General features: G+C 38.9%; 1 protein-coding gene across 1 annotated transcript in view; it reads right to left on the reverse strand.

The window, feature by feature from the left end:
- ntrk3a (neurotrophic tyrosine kinase, receptor, type 3a) overlaps positions 1–14,480 on the reverse strand; it is a 280,863-nt gene that overhangs the window by 71,870 nt on the left and 194,513 nt on the right. The window contains exon 13 of the mRNA XM_073868566.1: positions 937–1,125. Coding sequence (XP_073724667.1) covers positions 937–1,125 — 189 coding nt within the window. The remainder of the gene's footprint in view (positions 1–936; positions 1,126–14,480) is intronic.

The following is a 14,480-nucleotide window of genomic DNA, read 5'->3' on the forward strand; positions in this document are numbered from 1 at the left end:
TGCCTGTGACGTAAACGCGTACGCGACGAGAGCCACCATGAGCAGACTTTTTCGTTTTTCCCCTTTAGATGGGAACGCGACGGGTATAGCTCTGGATATCCACTCTGGAGGGTACTTTCACTTTTTTGTGTATTTAAGCCCCAAAAACGCTGTCGCCGTGTAAACTAAAGGCACATCCGTTAAAATATTTTTACGTTTTCACCCTCAAGCGTTCTCGTGTAAACAGGACCTTAGATTAACACGCAGAACAGTTTTTACAGCACCAAATATGATATAAAAGTTAATTTTGGAAACCTCTAGATTTGACATGTAGAAAAAATATTTGGATTCGAAACAAAACTAGCGCATGCTAATAGATATAAATGTAAAAGAAAGTTTCTCCTTTAGGTGAGCTATCGCTTTAAGACCTAGCAATGCAAAACAAATTGGTATATGAATAAAACACCAACTTAATAAATCCAAGTTAATGTCATGGTTGACACCCTCTTTTGAGGCCACGCTCACATTCTTACATTAAAACACTGACTATATTTCACTCCCTGTTTCCCACTTTACCTCCCTTTCTCAAGCACACATATGCTGACCTAAATTTTAAGGTCAGCTATAGTTGTATATATACAGTAGCGCACTAAAATAATGAGGCCTGCGCAAGAGAGCAGCAAATTTACGCACTTCCTGAGCACATTGTAAAATGTTTAGGACGGAAATGCCACAAATCACAGTAAATGATGCCAGTGCCACTCACTGTACTAAGTACAGTAAGCCATCGTGGGCTTTTAAAACTGCGGCGGTCTTAAGTCTTTAATTGATTCGTTCTGTGTGAAATAAGACTCGAGGGTGTAATGAAGAGCCTGGAAGTGTCTGCCATCTGCTGTCCGGGACAAAGTCGGATCTGGGGAGAAGGTTGTTGGCGAGCGGCGGACGTTTGGTACTCACAAGTGGTGGGCTTGTTGCAATTAGGCCCGTGCCGGAAGTACTGCGGGTTCTCTATGACTGGGATGCGCGTCATGCCAATCACCACGGCGTCTGGCCCGGCATCCAGGGTGCATGGGGTTATGATGCCATGGTTGACGTGGTGGAGAGGGCTGGCCGAGTCTTCTTCTCCACTGATTACAGCCACTGGTCCTGCAAAGAGGAAAAGGTAGACAAAACCATTATGAAAGCTAATTGTAGCTCAATGAGTAGAGCATTTGTAAGCCAAATTCATAAATAAAAATGGAAATAGAAGAGGCTTTGGCACACAGTGACATGTAACAGAAAATGAATGCAGCAAATACAAAAAGTCTGATTTGTCAGAATAACATTATGTCTTGGATCTCTACTCGCCCCTCAAGCTCTTCCTGTCACTTAGACACACATTAGTCGCCTTGGCCTGACTCAACCCGGAAATCTCTACTGCGGTGGCCCAAGGCCATCGTAAACACCAACATCACAACTTTCCCCAGAGCCCCATGATTGGTTCATTTAGTCACTTCAACACGCAAAAACACCCACATTCAGATCCGGGCCTGAGAGGATAACAAATAAATGACTCAGCCGAAGACCAAAAACAACATCATTGGGGAGATTGGGTGTTTTGTCACAGTTTGTACTTCAGTTAAGATTTTAGGGTGTTTTCACATCTGTAGTTCGGTTCATTTGGTCCGGACCAAAAGCAAAAAATGATACATTGTAGCTTTTTAGCAGTTTTGGTTCCTTTTCATACCACACTGATTGCTCTGGTCCGCACCAGTTAAAACAACCAAAATTCAGTCATGTGATAAGATCTACATCACTCATTGGCCACATGTATTTGAACGTATTTCCTAAACTGCTTCTCGATTGGTTAGAATCAACGTGCACAAAATTCCAACGGAACCGGAAGTAAACAAAAAGGAGGAAAATACACCAGACACCATGGACATACGACTGCGTGCTGTATTTATGCTTGTTTTACATAATTTGTGTACAGTACTGTAGACAAACTGTTTATTTCCAGAAAGAAGCGCGGATGAGGCTTGAAAACAACATTTTAATGCACTACAAACTGCGAAGACACCAAATTTCTGAGGCTCCCCCGCACCTTCTCGCAACTTCAGGTATGTCCGCGACCTGTCATTGTGCTAATATTGCTAATAGAAACTGTCAACAAAAACTTCCTCGTATGATAATGCACTGCGCAGCTGACTACGGCAGCTGGTTTAGTCAAAAATGTGCAGTACTTTTGCAATTAGGTCAGTTAGATCTCGGATCGTGTTCTTACCACAAAGGAACCGATTTAGAGTTTGTTTGAAATGTACCGAGACCACCTCTTCAAGGAGGTCTCGGTTCGCTTGTGTGGTCCACTTTTGGTGCGCACCAGAGTTCGATTGCTGCATTCTCAAGCGCACCATAAAACAGTTATATCCATTCATACAGGGCTAGTATGTACAGCTGTATATTATACAGACACACCCAGGTATCGAATCGGTACTCGGTATCGGCCGATACCCTGAGCCCAGGAATCGGAATCGGGAAGAGAAAAATGGTATTGGAACATCTCTAATTCTCATCTCCCCAAACGAACCTCACCAAGTGAGCAATCGAACTCTGGTACGATTCAACCGAACTAAATTAGGTAGGTGTGACTTGGTCATTAAACATAATAATTATTCATCAGAGGTTTTCCAAGACATGCAAGGGCCGATCAAAGAAGTTGAATTCCCGTGCTGTGCATCAGGTGCGGAAGCTGGTTTCAAAAACAGATTGCCAACATTGTTAGTGTTCAAACCATAAGCCACACACTTGAGTACTTTGATAATACTAAAATATTTGCTGAATATATGCGTAAATGTCAGGGTGTACTCACTTTTGTGATATACTGTAAATGTAATGCTGGTGCCATGATTAAAATTCAACTACAGGGATACATTTATACATAAATATTTAATCTAGAGAAATGAGTGGAATATGTTTGTTTGTTTAGTTATTATCTAGGGTTAATTAAGAATTGAGAAGTCCTTAGCTACAGTAAACCTCCAAATGAGCTCCACCAGTATAAAACATGCCCGTTTCCAAAAAATTGCAGTCCCAATTGTTTTCTTGCCTATAAATAGAGATTATTTTGAGACAATAACTGTGGTCTGCTTAGACATATGGAAAGGAAATCTCGGGAAAGAGTCTTCATTAGTTTAAGCCTTTAAGACAGCCGGCTGTCAAATGACCCCTTTGGCTAATTGGGTTGGTAAAATGCTTTTCTTTAACTTAATTGGAAAGTCAGGGGTCAAGCTAAAAGCCAAAAATGACAATTAAAATAATTTTCATAAACACACTGAAGGATTAAAAAAGTATTACTAACACAAATGTCCCTGTTTTCAAGATTTCACCGGGAAACTTTTTTAACCAACCATATTTAATACTGTAAAGGTGATAAAAGCAACAATACTGACGTTATTATTAAAGGAAATATTTTTCTTTTTCCAGTAGCCTTTTCTCTTTTTAACCTCGATATTAAAAGTTATTTTTCATTAGCTCAGTTATTGTTACAGTTTTATTATGCGTGGAGTTTAAGCGCAACACACATGCTTAAAATTCCTTTTTAATATCTTCAGGTTATTGTTAGAGATACGCAAGGTCAGACATTGCTGTAAATACGCTTCAAGAATAAATACATAAACCATATCAAATGGCACTTTTTAGAATCCTATTATACACGGCGGCAGGGCGAATTGGAGATCGTATTCTTTTGGTGTTGCCTGTTGGCATTTCTAGTTAGGAACTCTATCAATAAAGCACAGGAAACAATTCGTTAAAGCGACGGAACAGAAAATGGGAAGTTCAAAGACAGCACATATCTGCAGGACTTCCCGAGTTTTTATCTTCTCTGCGGAACCAGACGACTGCGTTTTAGCCAGACATTGTCATTTATTACAAAGGACCTTCTTCTCTGCCCGAGAAAATAAGAATAACACACGAAACCACCGAACATTGCAAGCCTGTCGTCTAGTTATTGCCTTTTTCTAAAAATATGTTTTCATAAGTGATAAAAAAGACACGATGAATAATATATAAATAAAATAAATGCAAACTGCTCCACATGTTGTCGGAGTTCCCCACTGGGACTCAGTGTTACAGCTCTTAAAATAAAAATACAACACGTTTCAATGATAAATTATGTCTTTCATTCCACTTCCCAAACAACGAAAGCCTCAAGGTCAATAAGATGTATTGCCTACAAGCATTATTTAATCCTTTCTTTTACTTTTGCATCTGATGAACAAAGTCAGTTGAATAATATTGGAAGGTGGCATTACCATAACAAAGAAAAAATGTATAAATGAGATTTCTTTTGGCACTTTTCCATTGCATATTAAGCCTGGCATGGCTCAATACAGCTCACTTTTGAAGGTTTTCTGATCCTGATACTTTTTTAGCACCACCACAGTTCAGGTTCCAAGGAAGCAATGCTGTTACTAAAATGTGACGTGTAACCAGTTATGGCTGGTGCTAAAAACTCAAAATCTCAAAAACTTTTACTGTAATAATGCAGGACTGTAAATAGCCATTTATCAGATGACGATGTATCATTACTGCTTAGCTAAATTGCTGAAAATGTCATTGATTTTTGTATTAATTTGCACTATATATTTAACTTTTTGGTAACATGTTAAATTAGCTTTCCTTTCTGACCAACTTTAATGGGGCGGCGCCCCAGTGGTCCCCTTTTGACCAGCTGCCACTGCGTGTAACATTGCAGATCACTGATTGGTCAGAAAGAATCGTCACTTATTGCTAAGTGTATGATTAGCCTACTCTTGTGCGCCGTCAAGCAAACCAAATTATGTCGTCATCTGTACAAACCAAATTATGTCGTCATCTGTGCTTTGTTGTACAAGTTTGCAACTCCCTTTTAGCAGTGAAAAACATCCATATGCAAAGAATCAAGAACACCATTCCATTGATATTCTCCATTGTTCCCTTGTTGTGAGTTTCTTCACGTTTGGGATGATGTCATGGCGGTAGATCAGGGGTGCCCAAGCTCAGTCCTGGAGGGCCGGTGTCCTGCAGAGTTTATCTCCAACCCTAATCAAACACACCTGAAGCAGCCAGTTAAGGTCCTATGCATACTAAAAACATTCAGGCAGGTGTGCTGAGGCAAGTTGGAGCTAAACTCGGTACTGGAGGGCCGGTGTCATGCAGAGTTTAGCTCCAACTTGCTTCACCACACCTGCATGGAAAGTTTCTAGTATGCATAAGGCCTTAATTGGCTTCAGGTGTGTGTGATTAGGGTTGGAGCTTAAATCTGTAGGACCCCGGCCCTCCAGGACCGAGTTTGGCCACCCCTGCACTAGACTTTCCGTTCCATTGACTTCTATTCATATGCATCAGGCCGGAAATGCAAACTCGTGCAACGATATTTTGCAGGTCGCTGAGTAGCAAAGTTAAAATCTGGTAAAGTCTGACTTGCGAATTCATATCACATGGGGCATTGTGATGTGTCCAGTACAGGGGTGCCCAGACTCAGTCTTGGAGGGCCGGTGTCCTGCAGAGTTTGGCTCCAACCCTAATCAAACACACCTGAAGCCAATTAAGGCCTTATGCATACTAGATCGCATGCTTAAAGTGTAGTGTGAGTGTGGCTTAATGATAATCCTACCCATTCTGAAGCAGCACTAAACTGCGATGCAAAAGCAAACCGAGCCATAGTAAACCAAGCCAAGCAGAGCAGAGCCATGTGGTGTTGAGTCAAGCTACCTTTGATACCACAGTTGTTTCAACTAGTGATGGGGACGAGACCGCCTATGCCAAGTCCGAGTCAAGACAGATTCTTTGAAGGGTCGAGACCGAGTCCTTGGTTTTTTAAATACAGTTGAGTCCGAGTCAAGACTGAGTCTTTGAGGAAGCAAGTTTGAGTCGAGACCGAGTGTCAGTTTTCATATTTATGACTTAATATCACTGTGGTTAATAATCAACAGTTAGGCCTACAGACTAAGCTAGATTGGGAATTGTTTAGAGGAGCAGTCTTAACGTCTTAATATGGATTATGCTTTTACTATCATTAAAAAATCCCTATCACATGCATCATCTTCTGCCTATTTTTTTTAACGGCTCTGATGGCAGTATCTTTTCATTGCATCATGGGATATCATTTTCAAATAATGCCCGTCAACATTGCATTTTATTATTATTGACATGTGTTGTGTGTTTTTATTTGAACATAAAAAATGCGTTGGTCTCGAGGACTCGGCCTGAAATTACGAGTTCTTCTCCTCCCACTGTGGTCCGAGTCTTTGAAGGAACAAGTCCGAGACGAGTCCGAGCAAGCAGAAATCGGTCTCGAAACTGGTCTCGAGTACTACATCACCAGTTTCAACTTTATTTTTTATAATTTATAGCAACTCTTTGCTAGTCAAGAACGTTGAAATGAATTGTAATTTCATAGATTAACTTACAATTTTAATAGGGCATACACACCAAACGCAGGTTCAACAATTTGCACGAGTAGATTACATACAAAGTCAATGCAAAGACGCAATCAGACGCGTCTGATCAGTCCTCGCGTGGGCCGATGCGAATTACGCAATATGGGTGGCGAGTTTGCGGCAAAAACGTGCTATTTCGCCTCAAACGCATCTTCGCCCAAGTTGAAAATATTGAACTCAATTGAAAAATTTGCATGACACGAAGTTAAATCCCACGAGTAATCTACTGTAGAGCGAGTAACGCGATGCCCCGCATTTGTTGTGTACGTAGCATAAGTCCAACAAGGAATTTTAACAGTAAGACAGAATTGGGATGGAAATCAAACTGAAACTTTTGCTTAGTTTCTTTTTACTACGGTATTACTAAGACACAAATATAAAATTATCAATTATATTACATGCATATACTTGCTGAAAAGTGCTTAAATTTTTCTTGTTTTATACATGGATTAATTAATTTTTCTGGGCTTTAGATAGTGCACCCAACTTCTTTACGTCCAGCTGGTGCAACCCGCCCAATGCACTTCAGTGTTATACTTCTTTACTTTCACTGTACAATCTTTTAATTTTAGATGAAACATCTCCGACAAAGCCAGTATAAACAAGACATACAGTAACTGAGACCTCCATTAAGTCCTATGAGCTGTAAAAGAGAAACTTCTAAGAAATGCAATTTTCCTCCAGGTTGACCGGTGATTGACTCTCACACTAAATATCAGTAATTAAGGCAATCAAGTTCATTTGTGTAAATACTTCCAGATGTGTGAAAACTGGATTTTCTAGGCTTCCCCCATTAGTTAAACACAGATGATATGCTTAACCTCATCAGATGACATACTATACAGAATTAAGCATACAGGAATGTCTAGCCGAGTTGTTAATTAACACTGAAAATAGCTTCGGCAACCCTCCGTTTCCATCTTGAAAGCATGCATTACACATGCAAAAACACATTTCACACATGCACGCAAATTATCACCTTACTGTATGTAGCACAGAAACTTTACATAATTCATGCTGTGTATGTGATGGTGTTACATGAGGATGTTAAATCCGTTCACGTCAAACAGGAATCATAATCAGTAACATATATGCTTGAGATATATCTGTGTATTTATTGGTGCATTTAAGTGTTAATTGCTTAGTTTCATATTAATTTTAATATTCTTATTCCATGTCTCCAAATATGATCCACAGATATTTTTAGATAAGAGATAATGACAAATCCAGACGAAAACAACTTACCCTGAAAATTACACGGCGCACTATTGCAAAGAGTCAAAATAAATGATATCTTCACCTAATTTTTCTCGAAATAGCACACTATTTCAAACAGTCATAACCAGATATATCACTCTCTTATTTTACATCTAGTTTTTTACACTCACTGTACTCATACTTTCAAACCCACAGACGCCTTTGCTAGAGCAAAGGTGACGGATACGATTGATCCTGTTTATACAGGCACCTGAACCCCTGCTGTTTGAATGCCATTTGCCTTGAGATCATATCCCTTGCTTTGATGTTGAAAGTGCACCCTGCACTTTCTATATCTCAGGTAGCTATAAAAAATAAAACAGTCCCCATCCAGGCCCACTTCACTCTTAAGGCAACTGTGCACCGATTGCAATGCAAAGCAGCCGTGAAAGACCAGCACGAATAAATTACTCACATTACTTCTTCTGATCTCCCCAATGTGAATTGAAGTGCATCCTTGACATCAAACCACCTCGTCCCGGAACGAGAGAGAATGAGTGTTAGAGACACGGGGAATGATTCATGCTTTCCCTGCGTACCGGTGTGATTGGAAGAGGTAGGGCTGAAAAATCAGCGACTGTATATAGAAATTCTCGAGTCGCTTCCAATAGTTGCAATCGTACCATCTACTACTTTCGCATTTCAGTGAAAACATTTGTAATTGCCTGAAGTTGGATCTGTTTTCTCAATTTGCGAATCGCTCTGTGTCAGCCGCAACGACAAAACTCTTTTGTTGGGTAAACAGAGTATATGAACAGAGAATCGGCTCCCCTGATGTTCTGATTGCCTGCTAGGCACACGACTACAATGCAGTTATCACCCTGCCACTTTTCTCTTCGAAAACCCATTCAATTGCGCCCCAGTAGGCAGGTCTGGACTCAAACGCTGTTTACAAGAAAACATACACAAAAAAATTAGATGCTACAACGATGCAAAATATGGGACTTCCAACGTAATCCTTTTAACCCTTGCGCATTGTTCAAATTCACTACCCTTTCGTGTTGTTCGTGGATGAAAACATCCACTAAATTAAACGACTATAAAAATGTATCAGATTTTTTTTTCTTTTTTTTGCATAAATCTGTTAATCAACCTCAGTACTGATCAAAATTACCAAATGTGTAACCATATTACAGGATTTTAACAAATTAATTGCCAAGTTCATAAATGAAAAAAAAAAACACAAAATGACAGATTTTCAATAAAAAGTGATTGTGAACTAGATATGTTCTTTTACCTTTATCACAGTCTTTGGTATGTCAAAGATTAGTAAACAGTGTTGGGTGTAACGCATTACAAGTAGCATGCATTACGTAATAATATTACTTTTCTGAAATAACTAGTAAACAGTGTTGGTCAAGTTACTTGGAAATAGTAATTAGTTACTGATTGCTGATTACTTCTCCAAGAAAGTAATCCAGTTACTTTACTGATTACTTATTTTCAAAAGTAATTAGTTACGCTATAAAGCAACAGACCTTTCTGCCTAATTTTATTCTTTCTGCATATTCCATCATCTAAAATTGAATCAAATGAAACATTCTCTTTTTTGACCTCTTGACGCGCACTAATTCGTGGGCGGGATGACGTCAGTTTTTTAACGCTGCTAATAATATCTATATAGCCTAGTCTACAGACAGTTTAAAGGTTCTCTAAGCGAATCTGTGTGTTGATTTTTAAAATGTGTTTTCAAACAAACTGAGCGTAGTTAACTCCTCCCCCTCCCCCTCCCTTCCGTGCTTTCATGAACGCGCCCAAACCCAACCCCCAAAACCTTCTTGGCGTTTATTGGTTAGAACACTTTGTTATGGTTTCTGGTGTAGGTTTGGCCAGTTTGTTATTATTGCAGTTTGTGGAGGCTGGGGTGTCTACAGAGATCGCGTTTTTTACAGTTTGATCAGCGGACAGGAAGCAAGCAGATAGTGAGGAGATGTTTGCTGTACGTAACAAAAAAATGTTTATGGTCTAAAACGCGTGAATTCGCTTAGAGAACCTTTAATGATCATAAAATTACTATACATTGTTTAAAAAGGTCTACGGGTTTAGCGTCATGTATGGTCTCTGTTTTGAGATACAGATGCTCTTGCATCATAAATGTAGTATTTTGTGAGAGAAGTCCAGATGACAACATGCAAAACATAAACGGGACTTCTTACCTTTGTGTTGATATAACGATCGCAAGTCGAATTCAGTCTGTTTCAGATGTGTGAATAACCCGTGAAAACAGTCTAATAGTATACATCCAATGACCACAAATCCATACAATGCATGAAATATAGATATATCGTCTGTTGTTTACATCAGATTTCGCATGAACGCCTTGTAACAGAATATAATATACAATCTGAGGCCTATTTACGTCGTAACATTGTATGAGATGGAGCCGCAGCGGTCATGTCAGCTAGGGTTCAGGTTTTTTTCAGTAAGTTTCACATTTCTGTGCTGGCTTGCTAGGTGTTTGCTCAGATTTTAGGTGGAATTTTTCGCTGTAGATAAAAGTTTTATTCCCACGCAGAGTGTACAGCGGACGTTGATGCAGCCTGCTTATGGAGTAGTAAAAATAATCTGATTACTGGTTTTGCAATTGTAATCTTTTACTTTACTCGTTACTTGCAAAAAGTAATCAGATTACAGTAACGCATTACTTCTAACGCGTTACTGCCCATCACTGCTAGTAAAGTAATGCATTACTTTATAAATGTACACATTAATATTTGAGTTACTTTTTAAAAAAAGTAATGTGAGTTACTTTTTAGTTGAAATAATTTGTTTATATAAAATAGTATACTGAAGTAAACTGAAATAGAGACGGGAGGCCAGAGCTTGACATTTTTGCGATGGAAATATGCAACTTCTCAGTCCCTGCAGGGCCTAAAAAAGATCAAGCCTCAGCCAAGTAAGAAAAAGTAACGCAAAAGTAACTTAAAAGTAATGTAAGTATTTCTTTCCATGGAAAGTAACTAAGTAACACCATTAGTTACTTTTTTGGGGATTTAAAAGTAACTTTCCCCAACACTGTTAGTAAAAACATTGGCTTTGATGCATTGTTAGTTTTTGTACAGCATCAGATTTTATTTTGTTCTCCCTCATTTACTGTTCATGGCTATTTTTTCCCCATTGACTTCCATTATAACAACATTTTTTAATTGAAAAGCCATGACACCATATAATCATGCATTATTAATTGTTGATGGTTTTTCCTTTTGCAAAGAGGTCAAATTTGTCATTTTTACTGTTGATCACCATGTGGCACCATTAACCCTTTAGGCCTGCACAAAAACAATGCTTAATTTCTGGTTTGTACGAGTTATATGGAATATAACAGCATATTATTGTGTGTGTGTGTGTGTGTGTGTGTGTGTGTGTGTGTGTGTGTGTGTGTGTGTGTGTGTGTGTGTGTGTGTGTGTGTGTGTGTGTGTGTTGTGAGATCATGTTGGCCAGCTATATAGACCTCATTTGCCACAACCTTATGGAAAAGATTACAAGCAGGAATTTCTTATGAAGCGTTGCCTTAAAGGTGCAGTGTGTACATTTTAGCGGCATCTAGTGGTGAGGTTGCAAATTGCAACCAACAGCTCAGTCCACTGCTCACCCATCGCTTTTGAAACGCATAGAGAATCTACGGTAGCCACCACCATGTCATCGTCGAAGATAACTTAGTAAAAAGTTTGTCCGTTAAGGGCTTCTGTAGAAACACGACGGCACAAAATGGAAACTTCCACGTAAGGGGACCCTCGGTGTATGAGATAAAAACTTCTCATTCTAAGGTAATAAACTCTTTATACACCCCTGATAATATAGCTTTGTATATTATTTTGCATTTCTGTCAAGAGATCCTTAAAAAAAAATCACACACTGCACCTTTAAGTAATAAACAACTCATTTGCTTAGGTTGAAACACAGAAATGTGCAATTATTTTATACATAGAGGCTCGCTGGTTATCTCAATTTTATCTCTGGGCTTAACATTACAAATGTGCCTGGAGCCTAAGGTATGGTATTAAAGATTTGTCACACCATACAATTAAGTTATGCCAAAGCATGTAAGCATCAGTAGATTATAGCTTACATTATTAGTGGTGCATTGCAAGGGGATATATATATATATATATATATATATATATATATATATATATATATATATATATATGTGTGCGTGCGTGCGTGCGTGTATTAGGGCTTTAGCAATATTAGATTTTCACTACATGGTTATTGCGGCCGATTTATTCACAATATTAAGATATTGAAGTGTTATCACTTTATCGGTAATCATCACTGTTATTGCCCATATATTGTAACACCCCTATACCATCAGAAAAGCTACTGTGGATGTACAATCCTAAAGGAACAAAAAATGTGTCTGTACCTTTAAAGCTACACCATAGATCCTTAGGGTACAATCATATACCTAAAACAAGTAATAAAGGTACTAATTAGAGGTGCAAAGGTTCCCCCTCAGCTACCAGGCCGTTTGTGCTTTTTTGAGAGTGTAGAGTATATATAAATATATACACAGATAGACATTAGCTTTATACACTGTGAAAAAACACAAAACTGCTCTATTTAATGAAGAAGAGAACAGTCACAAGAGCTACGGCCCATGCCAGACGTGTCCTCGCTGGTCCAGGACGCATCAATCCTGTGCCTGCACCTCCACGGTTGGGACTAACTATGATGAAATGGTTGAAATACAATGGCAGTCAGTCATCTTTATGCCTTTAACAAAGTAGGCCATAGGAAATTTGCCGGCCCGGCACAACATTCAATGCACACTTTGTTTATAGCTGTATAAAAACCTGCGAAGCTGGAGGGGAAGGACAGTACAGCCGATTCACCTGATCGGACCGATGAAGAGCCAAAGGCGGCACACAGTGATCAGATCTCCGCAGGCATAAATCATTCAGACGCACATACACAGTTGTGTGCATTCGGCCAACAAGTGTGTGTGTAATAGTGCAAGACACTAGCATGAGGCCACAACATCTTTATATTAAAGATTCAACTGTTAAGTGTAAATTCAATTAGGAAAATATCAATATAAACATCTAGAAAACCAACACAACAGTAATTTACTTGCAGGGCATTCAATTTTTAACCCGCTTGTGTGTCCAATGAGAATTAAACACATGACCTTGCTATTTCAAGTGCAATGCTCTACCAGTTGAGCTGTGTTGAATGAAAGAATTTACATAACTTACACGGTCATGCTCGTGTTTCCCAAATGAGGTCTGTCTATTCTTAGCTTTCTCAAGGTCTACTGTACCAGTTACAATGTAAACAGCAGGCCCTTCGCTAAATGGAAACGGGCCAGTTTTCGGAGAAGCGTGGCGTTCCTGCAGCTTAATTGGTAGAGCGTTGGGTTAGCAGCAAAGCTCATAAGTTTGTGTCCCAGGGAACATGCATACTGCATAAAAATGCATTTTGTAAAAGTGTCAGTCAAATGCATATATGCAAGTGTCAATATTCTCATTCACACACATGTCTGCGATGCTGAAATGTAAAATCCAGTCAGCAGAGCAAACGTATGGTAGGAAAATGCAATGAAACTCAATTTGAGTATAGCAGAACTAACAAAACCTCAGCCATACTACAGCTTGCCTACAATTGTCTTTGTGTACAGCTGGTACAGTAACAATGATGAAAGTAAGAGAAGCTGGATCCAAGTACAATGTGAAGCTTAATGAACCAAAATATGGTGCCATACTGTAAATCCAACTGGAAAGCTAGAACACACCAAACAACGGACCATCGACACAGTGGTATACAGTATACACAAAATAATCAGCCAAACACAGAAAACAATTAGGATGTGGCAATGGGGACAGGACTATAACAAGGAACTGAACAACAGAAAATGACAAAATAAATTACCCGAGCTGATACCAAAACGTGACACGAAAACACTGTTGATCACTGATTGGTCTGAGAGAATCGTCACTACCAGCGTCATCGCTATAGATGGTATGGACGTGACGTCGGCGAGAGGGACTGCTGTTACGCCCACTGAGCGGCAAAAGACAGAGCGGCAGCATTTGAGTACAGCGTGCCATCAGCGAAAACACGGTGAAAACACGTCTAAATGGGAAAAGCTGTTGTGCGATAGACTGTACTAACAGATTAACAAGAATTCGAAGCAATCGTTTTACAGACTGCCAAAAACACAGAAAGGAAAAGTAAATTGATCGATGCCAACGTCCACAGACCACAGGTGGGTTGATAAGTTGCTAGGGTCACTATCAAGCAGAGGTTTTACTTTCTACTTAAAAGTATTATTTCAAGTATTTATATGTTATCCGTGTTTTTCTTTGGAAAACACATTCGAAAGCATATTATCATAAGTTTTACTCTATTACATAAATGCAAGTTTTTGTTTTACATTAATATTTAAGCACATTAACGTACTTTTACTCAAGTAAATGTACACAATTTTAATGTAATTAGGTATTAAATAAATTTTAATATGCAATATAAAAGAATACACAGTATGATTATATGCTTTAGAACAGTGGTTTTCAAACTGGGGGCCGTGAGATGGTGCCAGGGGGTCCCCAGTTTTATCACATTTTATAAAATACATTAATTTATCATGAATTATGTGTAATTAAACCTAAAAAATAATAAGCCACTACTAGGTATAATTTTATGTTTTGTTTAATTAAAATATTAAATTTTTTTTTAACTGTTTTTGTCATAAATGTTCTTTCGGGGGCCGCGAAAAAATGCACTGTACACAAGGGGGGCCGCACGCTGAAAAAGTTTGGGAACCACTGCTTTAGAATGTA

Source organism: Misgurnus anguillicaudatus, chromosome 6, assembly GCF_027580225.2.
Source record: "Misgurnus anguillicaudatus chromosome 6, ASM2758022v2, whole genome shotgun sequence".
NCBI classification, from domain to species: Eukaryota; Metazoa; Chordata; class Actinopteri; order Cypriniformes; family Cobitidae; genus Misgurnus; species Misgurnus anguillicaudatus.